This window comes from Acomys minous, assembly GCF_964271855.1.
Source record: "Acomys minous genome assembly, chromosome: 9".
In the NCBI taxonomy this organism is placed as follows: domain Eukaryota; kingdom Metazoa; phylum Chordata; class Mammalia; order Rodentia; family Muridae; genus Acomys; species Acomys minous.
In genome coordinates, this window is record NC_140490.1 from 81,652,058 (window position 1) to 81,665,441 (window position 13,384).

Genomic DNA, 13,384 nt, shown 5'->3' on the forward strand with positions numbered 1-13,384 from the left:
GGGACGGGACAGACCCCTCGGTCACCGCTTCCCACACAGACTTGTAAGCTTGAGCTTGTGCCCAGCACTCTACAGTCTCACAGGGTTGTGGCTCTTGTGATGGCAGCCCTGGGGCAGGGGGATGCCTGGGGCTCGCTGGGCAGTCAGTCTCAGGACAGGTCAGGCTGGAGAGAGCCAGGCAGGTACTCAGCCATCTAGAACTCCAGGGGCCTGAGGAGGTGGTGCTCCCCTCTAGCCTCTGAGCACTGCACTCGTCCACACAGGCCGTGGAAAAGCTGAGAGCTGGAGGATGGCTCCGTGGTTAACAGCCTTTACTGCTCTTGCAGACTTAGGCTCCCGGACGGCGTCACCTCCATGGGCTCCTGCTTGCACACGGCGCACAGGCACACAAATAATTTAGAAGAACAGATGGCTGTCACTTTCAGATATATGGCTAGGTCACTTTTGTATCGCACATGTCCAATGGGATAAGGTGGCAGAAGGGACACTGGGGTCACTGAGCCTGTATCACAGAGACAGTGTGCAGTGAGCGACCCCCTAAGCAGACTTGGCTGGCACTTAAAGATGGCAGATGTACCCAAAAAGGAAACAAAGCTCGTGGCATGTGGTGGGCACACTGTTCATCCCAGCACTGGGGAGGCAATCTGAGTTCCAGGCTGCCCTAGAGAGAGACCTGTCCCTAATTAAAGTAAGATGTGTGTGTTGTGTGCACGTGTGTAGAGAGCCACCTGTGCACCCCACATGTCGTGTCGCCTTCCATCCTCCCCTGACTGAGGGTCCCTGGCTTTGCCAGCCCGGGCGTCTTCAGGATGTGAACGTCAGACACGGCAAAGCTACAGCTGCTGTCAGACCCTGCTTCCGGCAAGCTCAGGTTCTGATGCCTACCCGCCGAGCCATGTCACCTGCCCCAAGCCTCTAATTGTGTCTTTTTTTTTTTTAATTTATTTATTTATTATGTATACAGTGCTCTGCCTGCTTGTACCCCAGGCCAGAAGAGGGCATCAGATCTCATTATAGATGGTTGTGAACCACCATGTGGTTGCTGGGAATTGAACTCAGGTCCTCTGGAAGAACAATCTTCACCACTAAGCCATCTCTCCAGCCCTGATTGTGTCTTTTCAAGACAAGGTTTCCCTGTGTAGCCTTGGCTGTCCTGGAACTCACTCTGTAGACCAGGCTGGCCTCGAACCGAGAGATCCACCTGCCTCTGCCTCCGGAGTGCTGGGATTTGAAGTGTGCACACTATGCCTGATTCAAGATTTCCCTGCCCCCCTTAGGCCCCCCCCCACATCTTGCTTACGTCGTCATCTTCAATGGCTGCCGTCCTCCTGGCTGTTGGACACAGCCCACAGGACCAGACACCATCATTTGTTCCCAGTGACCCTGGGCTGGCCCATTCCACGCCCTAGCAGCAGAGTGGGCGGCCTTGGGCTGATGCCCTGCAGGGGCCTCTCGGCTCCGTGTTGCTCTCCAAGGTGCTGAACTCACCCCTGGCCTACCAGTTAAGCCCCCATCCCAGGCTGCCTGCCAGGGCCGGGAGCCCCAACCTCTGAGTTAACTTCTCCCTGTACTCGCAGATGCTGTGTATGTAGACATGGTCTCATGTAGCCCAGGCTGTCCTCAAACTCCCCGTGGACCCAAAGATGACCTTGAACTCTTTCATTGTTTTTAAACGTGGTCTCACTGTGTACACCAGGCTGGCCACAAACTCACCTGCCTATGGCTCCCAAGTGCGGAGATTAAAGGTGTGTCCCCAGGAGCTGCCCAACCCTGAGCTGTTGATTCTCCGGCCTCGTAACTCCCAGTTCTGAGATGACAGGTATGCCCCTGCGGTGCTGCCGGTGGAACCCACAGGTTTCATGCACACTAGGCAAGTGCGTTACCCGCTGAGCCACAGCCCCAATATTGTCAAAATACTTTATTGAAGGTCATGCAGTCTTAGAAAAGGGCAGGTTAGCTGGGTGGTGGCACACGCCTTTAATCCCAGCACTGGGGACATAGACGCAGGCAGATCTCTGTGAGTTTGGGGCCAGCCTGGTCTACAGAATGAGACCCTGTCTCCAAAAGAAAAGCGGAAGGAAGATGGCCGTGTGGGGGCTGGACCCACTCTAAAATCTAACTGCACCCTGGTGCTGGGAAGCCTAGGTGATGAGGGGAGAGTGCAGGCTCCATGGTTGGGGATCGCGGATTAGGTGTGACGTGTCCGTCTGTCTGTCTGGTGGGGTCTGTATGGGTAAAAGGGTCCTAGGTCTTGTCCTGCACCAGCGTCTTCCTGTTCTTGTGCCTGGCAGCCTCACTTCCTCCTGATGTGTAGGGTCAGTTCCTCAGGGAGGGTCTGTCAGTCCCAGGGGTTGTCTGCGAGTCTGGGCCTGCCACTGCTCGTCAGAGCACCCCCAAAGCACCCTGCAGCAGACGGACCCTGAGCCACCTCGGTATCCAGGACAGCCACATCTCCTCCCCTGGCATCGCCAGCCCCAACCGGGCCGGGCTGAGCAGTGACTCCGAAACCACCCAGTCCAGCAGGGTGGCCCGTCCCAGGTCCTCCGTGGAGTTGACCAGCACCAGGGTGGAGTTGACCAGCTCTTCTGTTGCTTCGTCCAGCATTGGTAGTTCCAGAAAATTCCCCCAGTCTGCCCCGAGGCCGCCAGAAGGAGAACTTTTGTGGGGTGTGCCAACGTCGGGCCAGGGTCCTGGGACCTCGGATCCTGGGGTGACGTCGGGAGCCACGCGGGATGCAGCGTGGTTGTGAAGGGTTCTGGAAAACACTGGAGAGAATTGGGGAGTCAGAAGAGGCAAATGTGGAGGCAGAGCCTTGGGCCAGCAGGAGCGGAGTGGGGACTGTGTCTTTGGGGGTGTTACACTCATGTTGTTGCACTGTGGGTTTGGGGGTGCCACAACAGCCCTGAGTGGGTCTGAGCACTTTGGCAACATTTCATCCTCCCCTTCTGTGTGGTGGATCTGAAGACTGAAGACCACCAGTTGCATGGTTTGGTGCCGACGATCTTTACTCTTTGAGCCATTTGCCCCCAAGTCTGCCCCAAGCTTTTGGTTTTTTATTGTTGTTGTTGTTGTTTGGTTTTTTTGGTTGTTTGTTTTGTTTGTGTGTGTGTGTGTGTGTGTGTGTGTGTGTGTGTGTGTGTTTCTTTGTTCACATTTTTTGATCAGGGGTCTCATGTAGCCAGGCTGTCCTATGGTAGCCAAGGATAGCTCTGAACTGATCCCCTGCCTCCACCTCCCCAGTGCTGGATGAGAGGCCTGCACTACCATACCTGGTTTCTACGGTGCTGGGGATGGAAGCCAGGGCCTGGCTCCCCGCCCCTCCCTCACCCTGGGGCTCGGGAGGCGGAAGACTGGCGTCAGCCTACCTCGCACTGGCACGAAGTCTCCAGGGCTGTCGACTTTGTTGGAGTTGAAAGGGCTGATGGAGGGGAGGATGATGAGGGCGAAGGACAGCAAAAGAACCTGCCAGAGATGGGGCAGGGTCACCCCAGCCTTCCCCTCTCCTGTGAGCACCCTGGGCTCACAGGCAGGGAAACTGAGGCCCCAGCTGCTGAGGGGCAGTTTCAGGAAGTAGATGGAATTTAAAATTTTTTTAAAATTCTTTTTAGATGTACGTGCCGGTTATTGGAACCACCTTATAGCTGACCTGTAACTCAAGGCAATCCCCCTGCCTCGGCTTCCCCGGGGTTTATGATGACAAGCCTGCCCCACCATGTCAAGCTACAAGCCTCTGATATTAAAGCCACTCAGTCCCCACCCCCAACCGAGGCCAAGCGCTTTGCCAGCCCTGGGGACCCCTAGAGTGCGTGGCCCCAGGACTCACCGCCAGGCAGGTGCCTGCATGTGCGGGCTTGCTGGTTGACTGGACCACGAGAGCCTGCAGGTGTTTCAGCTGCTCCAGGAGCGACCTTGCAGGGTGACACATCCAGGTTGAGCCCTTGGGGACTCTGTCTTGCTTCTGGGCCTTTTCTGGAATGCCCCAGCCTCAACGGTGTACAAACTCTACCTTTCCTTAAAGGCTCTCTCTCGCCATGCCTCCCTCGTGCTGTCTCCCCTCAGGCCCTCTGATCCTGCCACACAGCAGACTCTGTCCTGCCCCAGGGCCTTTGCCCAGGCTGTACCCTCTGTACTGAGGACAGTGATTCCACAAATATGTCTGCAGCTAGGTCTTGCTCATCCCATAGGGCTTTATATATGCCAGCTCCTCTCTAGATAACACACAAATGTCCAAGCCCCAAATCCAAAGCCCCTCCTTAGTGGACAGAGTTCTCATTTCTTGATTTTTTTTTTTTAGATTTATGTACTTATTATGTATACAGTGCTCTGCCTGCATGTGCACCTGCTCACCAGAAGAGGGCGCCAGATCTCATTATGGATGATTGTGCTCTTAACCTCTGAGCCATCTCTCCAGCCCCATTTCTTGCTATCTTACAGCCGCTGTACTGTTGTTTTTATCCCTCCCTAGGGGGCCCTCCCCCACGCCAACACATACTCACAAATTTTGCTTTTCTAAATGCAAAACTTTCCTCTGCAGCTCCTGGTTCTGGGCGGTACAGGCTGACATCCTGTGGGGACAAAGACCTGGTGACACCGAGTCTATGCCTGTCACCCACCAGCCCCATTGGTGCTTCCTGCTTTATACACAGCGAACCCAAAGCCAGAAAGGGCAAGTGACAGCCTGAGACCACGCCATGTCTGTACCAGTCAAGTGTGTGTTCTGTGGCATGTGCACACCACGTCTGTAAGTCACGTGTGTGTTCTGTGGCATGTGCGTGCCTTAGAGGATATAAGGTGACCTGTGTTCAATCTCTCTCCTCTTTTTCTTTCTTTCTTTCTTTCTTTCTTTTTTTTTTTTTTTTTTTTTTTTTTTTTTTTTTTGGTTTTTCGAGACAGGGTTTCTCTGTGTACCCTTAGCTGTCCTAGACTCACTTTGTAGACCAGGCTGGCCTTGAACTCACAGCAATCCGCCTGCCTCTGCCTCCCGAGTGCTGGGATTAAAGGCGTGCGCCACCATGCCCGGCTTCTTTCTTTCTTTCTTTCTTTCTTTCTTTCTCTTTCTCTTTTTAAAGCACGTAGATCAGCTCATGCTTTATTTATGTATACAATATTGTATCTGCATGTACACCTGCCCACCAGAAGAGGGCACCAGATCTCATTACAGATGCTTGTGAGCCACCATGTGGTTGCTGGGAATTGAACTCAGGACCTCTGGAAGAGCAGACAGTGCTCTTACCCTCTGAGCCATCTCTCCAGCTCCCTCTCCACTTTGAGTTATTTGTTGTTGTTATTATTATTATATTAATTGTTGTCTCTTTTTATTTAGCCCTGTCTGGCCCAGGGTTCACAGAGCTCTACCTGCCTCTGCCTCTCCAGTGCTGGGATTAAAGGTATAGGCTGCCGTGTTTATGTTTTCTGTGTGTGTGTGTGTGTGTGTGTGTGTGTGTGTGTGTGTGTGTGTATGGGTGCAGCATGTGTGTGCAGTACCCATGGAGACCAGAAGAGGGTGCTAGATCCCGCAGAGCTGGCCTTACAGACCATTGTGAGCCACCATGTGAGTGCGGGGAATCCAACCCCGGTAACCGCTGAGCCGGCTCTGTAGCCTCATGCCCAGGTATTTTTATTATTTTTCATCTGTGCACATGCACGTCAGTTCAGGTACTCCAGCAGAAGCAGGAGTTGGTTTCCTCACAGCTGGAACCACGGTGGCTATGAGCCACCCGAGGCTGGGAATCACATTCGGGTGCTCATGAGAGAGCGGCAAGCACCTGTAGCCAGCTGGCCACCTCACTGGCCCTCTCCGCTTTATTCTTGTTTGTTTGTTTGTTTGTTTGTTTTGGTTTTTTGAGACAGAGTCTCTCTGTGTAACCCTGGCTGTCTTGGACTCACTTTGTAGACCAGGCTGGCCTTGAACTCACAGAGATCTGCCTGCCTGTGCCTCCCGAGTGCTGGGATTAAAGGCGTGCGCCACCGCACCCGGCTTCCGTTTTGTCCTTTTGGTATGAGGTCCCTCAGTGGACCTAGAGTTCACCAAGTCAGTGACACTGGCTGGCCAATGAATCCCAAGGGATTTCCCCTGCCTCAGTCCCCGGTGTGCTGGCATGGCAGGCTTCGGGGCCCAGATGCTGAGGATGTGACCTTGGGTGCCCAGGCTTGAACAAACCACTCTTTACTCCCAGCCACCTCTGCCACCTGAGGGGTGTCGTCCCTCCGTCCTGTCCCCTGTTACGATGCTCTAAGGCAAGTGTCACTCAGCGAAGGGCTGACCCTGCAGGGAGCTGAGCAGGCCTGAGAGGCAGCTCCGCGGGGTGGGGGTGGGGGGTGGGGGGTGGGGGGACAGAGGGGGGGAAGCAGGGGGACGCAGAGACAGCAAAGACGCCTGTCGCCAAGCCCCCGCCCCACTCAAGAAAAATAGAGAGCCAACTGTCACAGGCTGCCCTCTGGCCGCCACAGGTGCATGGCGGCGTGCATGCCCACATACACAAGCAAACAAACGAAGGGCTGGAGAGGTGGCTCAGTGGCTAAGAGCAGTGGCTGCTGGGCCTGAGTTCAATTCCCAGCACTCACATGGTGGCTCACAACCATCTATAATGAAATCTCACGGCATCTTCTGTCATGCAGTCATACATGCAAATAGAGTGCTTACATACACAAGTAAATACATCTTTTTTAAAAAATAAATGTTGGTCAGGAGGCAGAGGCAGGTGGATCTCTGCAAGTTCAAGGCCAGCCTGGTCTACAAAGCGAGTCCAGGACAGCCAAGGCTATACAGAGAAACTCTGTCTCAAAAAACCAATAAACAAATAAATAAATAAATGTTGGGCCATCATTAGTGGATCCTCAAACTCCTGGCATTAACAGGGAGACACTGAGTGGGATATCAACCCCAATTTTGCTAAAACGCAAAACTTTTGACCATCCCTGCCTCAGTTTCCATTAGGAGTGTGCAGCCCGTGGCGTGCCTTACCGGTTCTCCAGACCGTCGATGTATTCCTTTTTCTTCTTCCTGCTTTCCTGAGCTGACTGTTTGTTCCGGATCTTTCTGCGGATTTTTTTCAGCACTCGCTCCTCATACTGCAGAGAAGGGGGTCATTTTGTCAACCTCTGCTGTCCCTAGCCCCAAAGATCTGTTTGTTTGCATGAGGCAGGGTCTCCTGTAGCCCAGGCTACCCTCAAACTCCTATGTAGCCAAGGATGACCTCGAACTCTTGGTGTTTCTGCCTCCCCCTCCTGGGTGCTAGAGTGACATCCTTGCGGGTTTCTGTGGCGCCTCGTGCATGCTGGGAGAGCGCTTCTCCCACCCTCTCCGTCCATTCTTGCTCCATCTCTAGAAGTTTTCCAGAGCTCTGGAAAACCCACAGAGGAGACCCCACTCTGAGAAAATGTGTGGTTGCAGTGTTGGTTTAGAGGCTCGGGCCACAGCGCCACCTGGTGGCTGTCCTGAAAACAGCATCTTATTATCCATGAGCATAAAAAGACAGGGGAGAAAAATCTTATAATAATAAGAGGTGGTGAAACCAGGCATGGTGGCGCACGCCTTTAATCCCAGCACTCAGGAGGCAGAGGCAGGTGGATCTCTGAGTTTGAGGCCAGCCTGGGCTACGCAGTAGTTCTACCCCTGTGCCACATACCTCAGGCACGATGGTGCAAGCCTGTCACGGAAGCACAGGGGAAGTAGAGGCAGGGGGATTTGAGCTTGCAAACGGCCCCGGGCTCTAACGTGAGAGCCAGTCTCATGCTGTAGGTTCCAGCCAACACATGAGCAGGCACTCCGGGACCCACATACCTTGGTGAGAGGCAGCTGGGTGGGAAGGGTTACCCCTTCTTTGGCCAGCAGTTTCTTCTCATCCTCTGTCAGCACCAGCTCCTGGCAATGCCCGTTCCCAGGCCCCAGAAGCTGGGAGGCAGTCAGTGAGTGCTGTTGCTGTGGACGCAAAGCGTTCTTCAGTGGAGACACAGACTAAAAACACATGCGCAGGACACAGGGAGGGAGGGACACGGGCCTGTCACCTGAGCACCCAGGACCACTGAGACAGAAGGAACTCAAGTTCAAGGCCCACCTGGGGAACTTAGCAAGACCCTATCTCCAAAAAGTACAAAGCGGGGCTGGGCTGGGTGGGGTTTAGGGCTGGGAGTCGGGGTGCATCACTTGACTGGCAAGTGCAGGTGAGTGTTGTCCTAACCTTCTGGCCAGGCAGGTCGCATCATGGGTGGCTCCTCATCAGTGGCTCCTCCTTCCCCTCAGCTTTCAGTGCCGCCCCCCCAACCCCCGTGTGTGTGTGTGTGTGTGTGTGTGTGTGTGTGTGTGTGTGTGTGTGTTCTAGTCCCCCCCACCATGTGTGTGTGTTTCTCTGTCTCTGTCTGTTCTCTGTGTGTGTGTGTGTTCCAGCCCCCCACCACCATGTGTGTCTGTTTCTCTGTCTCTGTTTTCTCTCTGTGTGTGTGTTTCTCTGTCTCTGTGTGTGTGTGTGTGTGTGTGTCAGTCTGTCTGTCTTCCTTACTAGAGAGTGCCAGGCCAGGACACACTGTCCTGGACTGAGTCACACGGCTGGTTCTTTCTGGGCCTCGGTGTCTGAGATGGCCCAAGGAGGACACGAGGGTTCCTCCTGATACCCAGGGCCTGAGACAAGCAGGAAGGGTGAGATGCCTACCAAGTCCCCGCCGCCGCCGCTGCCAGACAGCAGTAGTTCCTTCACAGTGAGGTTGAACCGGGAGGGCGAGCCGGCCTGCTCCTCCGGGCACAGCGTGTCTGTGCTCCACATCTCTGGCCGGCAGGGAAAGGACAGAGAGGACGTCAGGCCCTTGGTCTCGGTGGCCAGGCCCAACAAGTCCCCATGTCAGCCTCAAAAACGGAGATCTTTTCTTCTATTATGTTTTGTTTTCTGAAACAGGGTCTCCCTGTGTAGCCTTGGCTCATCTTGGACTCACTTTGTAGACCAGGCTAGCCTCCAATCGGCCTGCCTCTGCCTCCTGAGTGCTGGGATTAAAGGTGTGTGCCACCACACCCGGCTTCTCCTATTATGTTAAGACAGGGTCTCTGTGTGTGTAGCCCTGGTGTCCTGGGACTCACACTGTAGACAAGGCTGGCCTTGAACTCAGATCTGCCTGCCTCTTGCCTCCCAGGTGCTGGGATTAAAGGTGTGCAGCACGAAGCTTGTGGCCTGAATGGAAGGGCTGGTGGGCCCTGGGTATCCGATCCCCTCTGCTGTAAGACGCAAGACAAACTCATCCTAGTCCCATGGGGCTATAGAGGCAAAAGATGCTATCAGGGACTCACGGCTAGTGTAACAAGGAGTGGCTGGGACAAGGTTTGCGTCATATGCAGCCTATACCTCCTGGCAGCCAGCACACAGCAGGCCCGCTGTGTAGCAGCACAAATGTGGCAGTAACCAGGCGCAGAGCTGTGCGACCTTAGCCAGGGGGTCTGAGCCTGGGTTTTATCGGTTAACCAATGGGATGAATAGATGCTTACCTGGTACAGCTTCCTACGGGGTTGGGGGCGTGGTTAGGGTGGAGCCTAGCCAGAGGCTGCCCTGTGTCCCTGTATCTCGCTAGCTGGGGCTCTGCCTGGCTAGAGCTGCTGAGCCATGTCCCCCGCAGTAAATCATTATTGATCTGTGGGGTGGCCTCTGATAAGCTGTCCTTCTCGGGGCATTATCTGCGCCTGCGCCGGAGCTCTGGAATCTCCCGAGCTCTTACGGAGCGCCTACTGAGTTAGTCACGTTTGGAGGGACCCAGATTCAGGCCACCCTCTGGATGGCTGTGGTCTGAGCCACAGGAGGGAGCTTGTGTCTCAGGGCTGAGGCTGGTGGGCTCCCCTCCAATCCGTGAAGTGAGCCCCACTGTGTCTCATACCCCGAGGGTGTTCATTAGTCACATATACTCACCCAGGTCAATGGCCACTGAGGACTCAAGGATTTGTGTCCTCGGAGGCACAGAGCACGGGGTGCTGGGAAGGTAGGAGGGGCAGAGCCCCTTCCCTTGCTGGCTTGGATGACACCTGGCTGCCATGTTAGCTGGTCCAGTGCCACTGTGAGGAGGGGTGTCCTGGGGGTCTGAGGGGAGATCCTCAGAGATGCCGCTGTCACTGTCAGCAGGGGACCATATGGGGGAGCTGGGGTCAGAGTCGCCAGGTCCCAGGATGGAATTTAGGAAGTCATCAGAGTCAGAATTTGGCAGAACCTTCTAGAAGGACAGTAGAGAGAATGAGACACATGCTTATTCAGATCGCTGTGTGACCCTGGGCAAAACCCTGGCCCTCTCTGTGTCTTAGGGAGGGAGGCAGGTGGGTCTCTGTGAGTTTGGGACCAGCCAGGTCTACAAACCGACAGCCAAGGCTACACAGAGAAACCCTGTCTCGAAAAACCAAAAATAAGAAAAGAAAAATAATCTGGGAGCTGGGTGTGGTGGCGCCAGCACTTGGGAGGCAGAGGCAGGTGGATTTTTGTGAGTTCGAGGCCAGCCTGGTCTACAAGTGAGTCCAGGACAGCCAAGGCCACACAGAGAAACCCTGTCTCAAAAAACAAACCAAACAAAAAGAAAGAAGAGAAAAAATAAGAATAATATCTAGCTACATATCAGAAGGCTGCTTAAACAGATGTGATGAGGTTTACCAGCTGCCCAGTTCAGGCCAGCAGGGCCACAGGCGTGTCCTGCGCCCCCCCCCACACACACCCCCATAGCTGTGGCTGGAAGTGTCCCCTGGGAAGCCTCACCTCCCCGGAGAGGCTCCACCGCTCAGACAGCTCTACGTTTCTTAGGATGCCATCCTGCCGGTCAAACAGGAGGTCAAGGAGTTCCACGCTGTCCAGGGGACCCATGGTACAGGCCGGGGATGCCATCTGAAGTGAGGGGAGGAAGGGCCGCGTCACACTCGGTTCTAACACACACAACACCCCACCTTCTTCTGGGCCCAATGTGACTTGCGCTCAGCCCCTGGGCCGGGCCTCTGTGAGTCTGCTTGAAGTGTAGACAGAGTTGGGATGGGACAGCAAGGAGAGTCATTAAAAGCCATGGTGGTGTGAGGCTGTCATCTCGGTCCTCAGGAGGCAGAGGCAGGAGGATGGCCGTTGCAGGCCAGCCAAGTCTATCACCAGCAAGACTCAAAAAACAAGGAAAATAAATCTGGGCACAGTGGTGCACGCCTTTAATCCCAGCACTCGGGAGGCAGAAGTTGGTGGATTGCTGTGAGTTTGAGGCCAGCCTGGTCTACAAAGTGAGTCCAGGACAGCTAGGGCTACACAGAGAAGCCCTGTCTCGAAAAACCAAAAAAAAAAAAAATCCCAGCACTCGGGAGGCAGAGGCGGGTGAATCGCAATGAGTTTGAGGCCAGCCTGGTCTACAAAACGAGTCCAGGACCTCCAAGATAACATAGAGAAACCCTGTCTCGAAAAAGCAAAAACAAACAAACAACCCCCCCGAAAAAAAAACCAAAACAGAAAACCCTCAAAAAGCAAAAGGCAAAAACCAAAACGCTTCTAGAGATTGGCGCCTGGATCAGCCTGTCCTGAAGGACTGTGGGGTCCCGCTGCAATTGCACCCCTCTCCGGCTTCAGTCTTCCCGCCGGTGTGATGGGGCCCTGTCAGCCTGCGACCCCACCCCCACCCCCAGTTTCAGTGCCCCTCACCTTTCCCGTCGCTATGCCCCCATCCATGAGCCCGGGTCCCAGCAGCAGCCCGCGGCTCGCTTTGCCACGTCTCCACCCCTAAAGGATGCTGAAATACTGGCCAGCAGCGGCCAGCCCAGCCCCCGCTGCCGACTGGGCCACGGAGGAGACAGGCAGCACCGCGCGCCAATGGCGAGCGGCGGCGGCGGCGGAGGGCGGGACGACCGTTATCTCCCTGTTTTGTGCTTTTCCAGGGGGCAAAGAGCAAAGTCTGGGGTGTCGGGTCTGTGCGACCTCTCCCCTACTTACAGCCGCTGTTTCTGTCTCGTGTCACCGGATGTTGGGTTCCCAAACAGAAGATACCAGGGTCTTTGGGCGGGTCGCGGCCGCGTCTATGACAGACATACCTGGCAACCACATGTGTCCCTCACCCTCCTGCAGGAGCAGGAGCCACCCGCTGAGCGGCCCCCACTGCCCCCACGTTGTAATCAATTCCTTCTGGAATCACCTGCCTGCATGTACTTAGCCAGCAAATATTTATACAAACTGCACTTTCCCTACCCCGGGGGCCTTTGCTCCTGCATTCGGGTGCCTGCCCTGTCCCTGTGATCCACTTCTGTCACATTGCTGTCTTGAGTCTCCCCTGGACCAGCCTGGCCTCCCACTCACTATGAATCTGAGGATGACCTTGAACTCCTGACCCCCCTGCCTCCACCTCCTGGGTAACCACACCTGCCTTGTGTGGAGCTGAAGACAGAAAGCTTTGTACATGGCAGGCAAATTCTCTGCCAACTTGTTCACAGCCCTCAGGGCCCTGTCTGCCAGGTCCTGCTGCTCCCTGCTTTCCTTCCACTTTCTGTCTCCCTTGTGCTGTGCCCTCCCCCGCCCCTCCCTCCCACCCTCTCCCCTCCCCCTCCCCCACCCTCAATCCCACCTCTGCCCTAGCCACAGCAGCCTCCTTCGGTGGCCAGGATAGACTATAGGTCATTACTGGCTGCTGTTATCCAGATGAGGGTGGGTATACAGTTGGCGCTCAATCGATGCTTACTCATCGAACACCTCCCGTGCGCCTGCCACTGGTTTAGGCATGACCAATCAATCCACGAATGGCCTGGACGGAAATGGGCAGAGAGATGAGCGAAATGTCACCAGACAAGCAAATGTCACCAGACAAGCAAATGACTCAATAGCAAGACGCAAGACCACCTGGAGTCCTGAAGGGGAGACCGAGGCAGAGGAGGGGAGAGCAGCTGGGAGGTGCTTCCGGCTGAAGAAGGCGCTGGGGCGGGATGGAGCTGCTGAGGGTTGGAGGAGCAGCTGGGATCCTCTTACCGGAGCAGAGGAAAGGGGAGGAGGGGAAAAGGATGGAGAAACTGCCCCTGAGGTGACATTCTACTGGGGGGGCCAGCTAAGTAAGCACCTCTGCAAGAAGTCAACACATGGGCGACCACTAACTGCACCGGAAAGGCACAAAGCAGAGGATGGAAACCCTGGCCACAGCTTGAGCTGAAGCGATGGGGCGAAGTCTCTGAGGAGGGACATTGCGTTAAGGCTTGGGCAGAGGTGACAGCGAGAGGGGGAGAGGGCAAGAATTAGCACAGGGAGGAGAGGAGAGGGGCAAGGGAAGGGACGGGGCAGGGCACAAAGGGCTTTGAGGCCTCTTGAGGAGTTCAGCCTGAACTGACTCTAGCAGGAAGCTGGTGGGAGGTGGGCGGTTGGACCAGATGCCGAGGGAGGGCAGAATCAGAAAGATGGATGATCTGGTGTCTCTGTGGCAGGAC

At 55.2% G+C, this 13,384-nt stretch overlaps 1 protein-coding gene across 3 annotated transcripts; it reads right to left on the reverse strand.

Moving 5' to 3' along the window:
- Positions 1 to 968: 968 nt before the first annotated feature.
- Positions 969 to 12,711, reverse strand: CREB3L3 (cAMP responsive element binding protein 3 like 3). Of its 3 annotated transcripts, XM_084796504.1 has the most exons (11): positions 12,538 to 12,711; positions 11,913 to 11,995; positions 10,713 to 10,838; positions 9,885 to 10,182; positions 8,649 to 8,761; positions 7,784 to 7,921; positions 6,965 to 7,071; positions 4,497 to 4,565; positions 3,824 to 3,908; positions 3,366 to 3,462; positions 969 to 2,765 (listed from the first exon to the last, which is right to left on the reverse strand). In XM_084796504.1, the coding sequence occupies exons 3-11, from the start codon at positions 10,836 to 10,838 to the stop codon at positions 2,383 to 2,385; spliced, it is 1,416 nt and encodes a 471-aa protein (XP_084652630.1). In that variant the 5' UTR covers positions 11,913 to 11,995; positions 12,538 to 12,711; the 3' UTR covers positions 969 to 2,382. The 3 variants fall into 3 exon arrangements, with proteins under 3 accessions (XP_084652630.1, XP_084652629.1, XP_084652628.1); XM_084796503.1 differs by lacking the exons at positions 11,913 to 11,995; positions 12,538 to 12,711 and adding an exon at positions 11,625 to 11,838 and having other exon boundaries at positions 9,885 to 10,179; XM_084796502.1 differs by lacking the exons at positions 11,913 to 11,995; positions 12,538 to 12,711 and adding an exon at positions 11,625 to 11,837 and having other exon boundaries at positions 970 to 2,765.
- Positions 12,712 to 13,384: the final 673 nt, after the last annotated feature.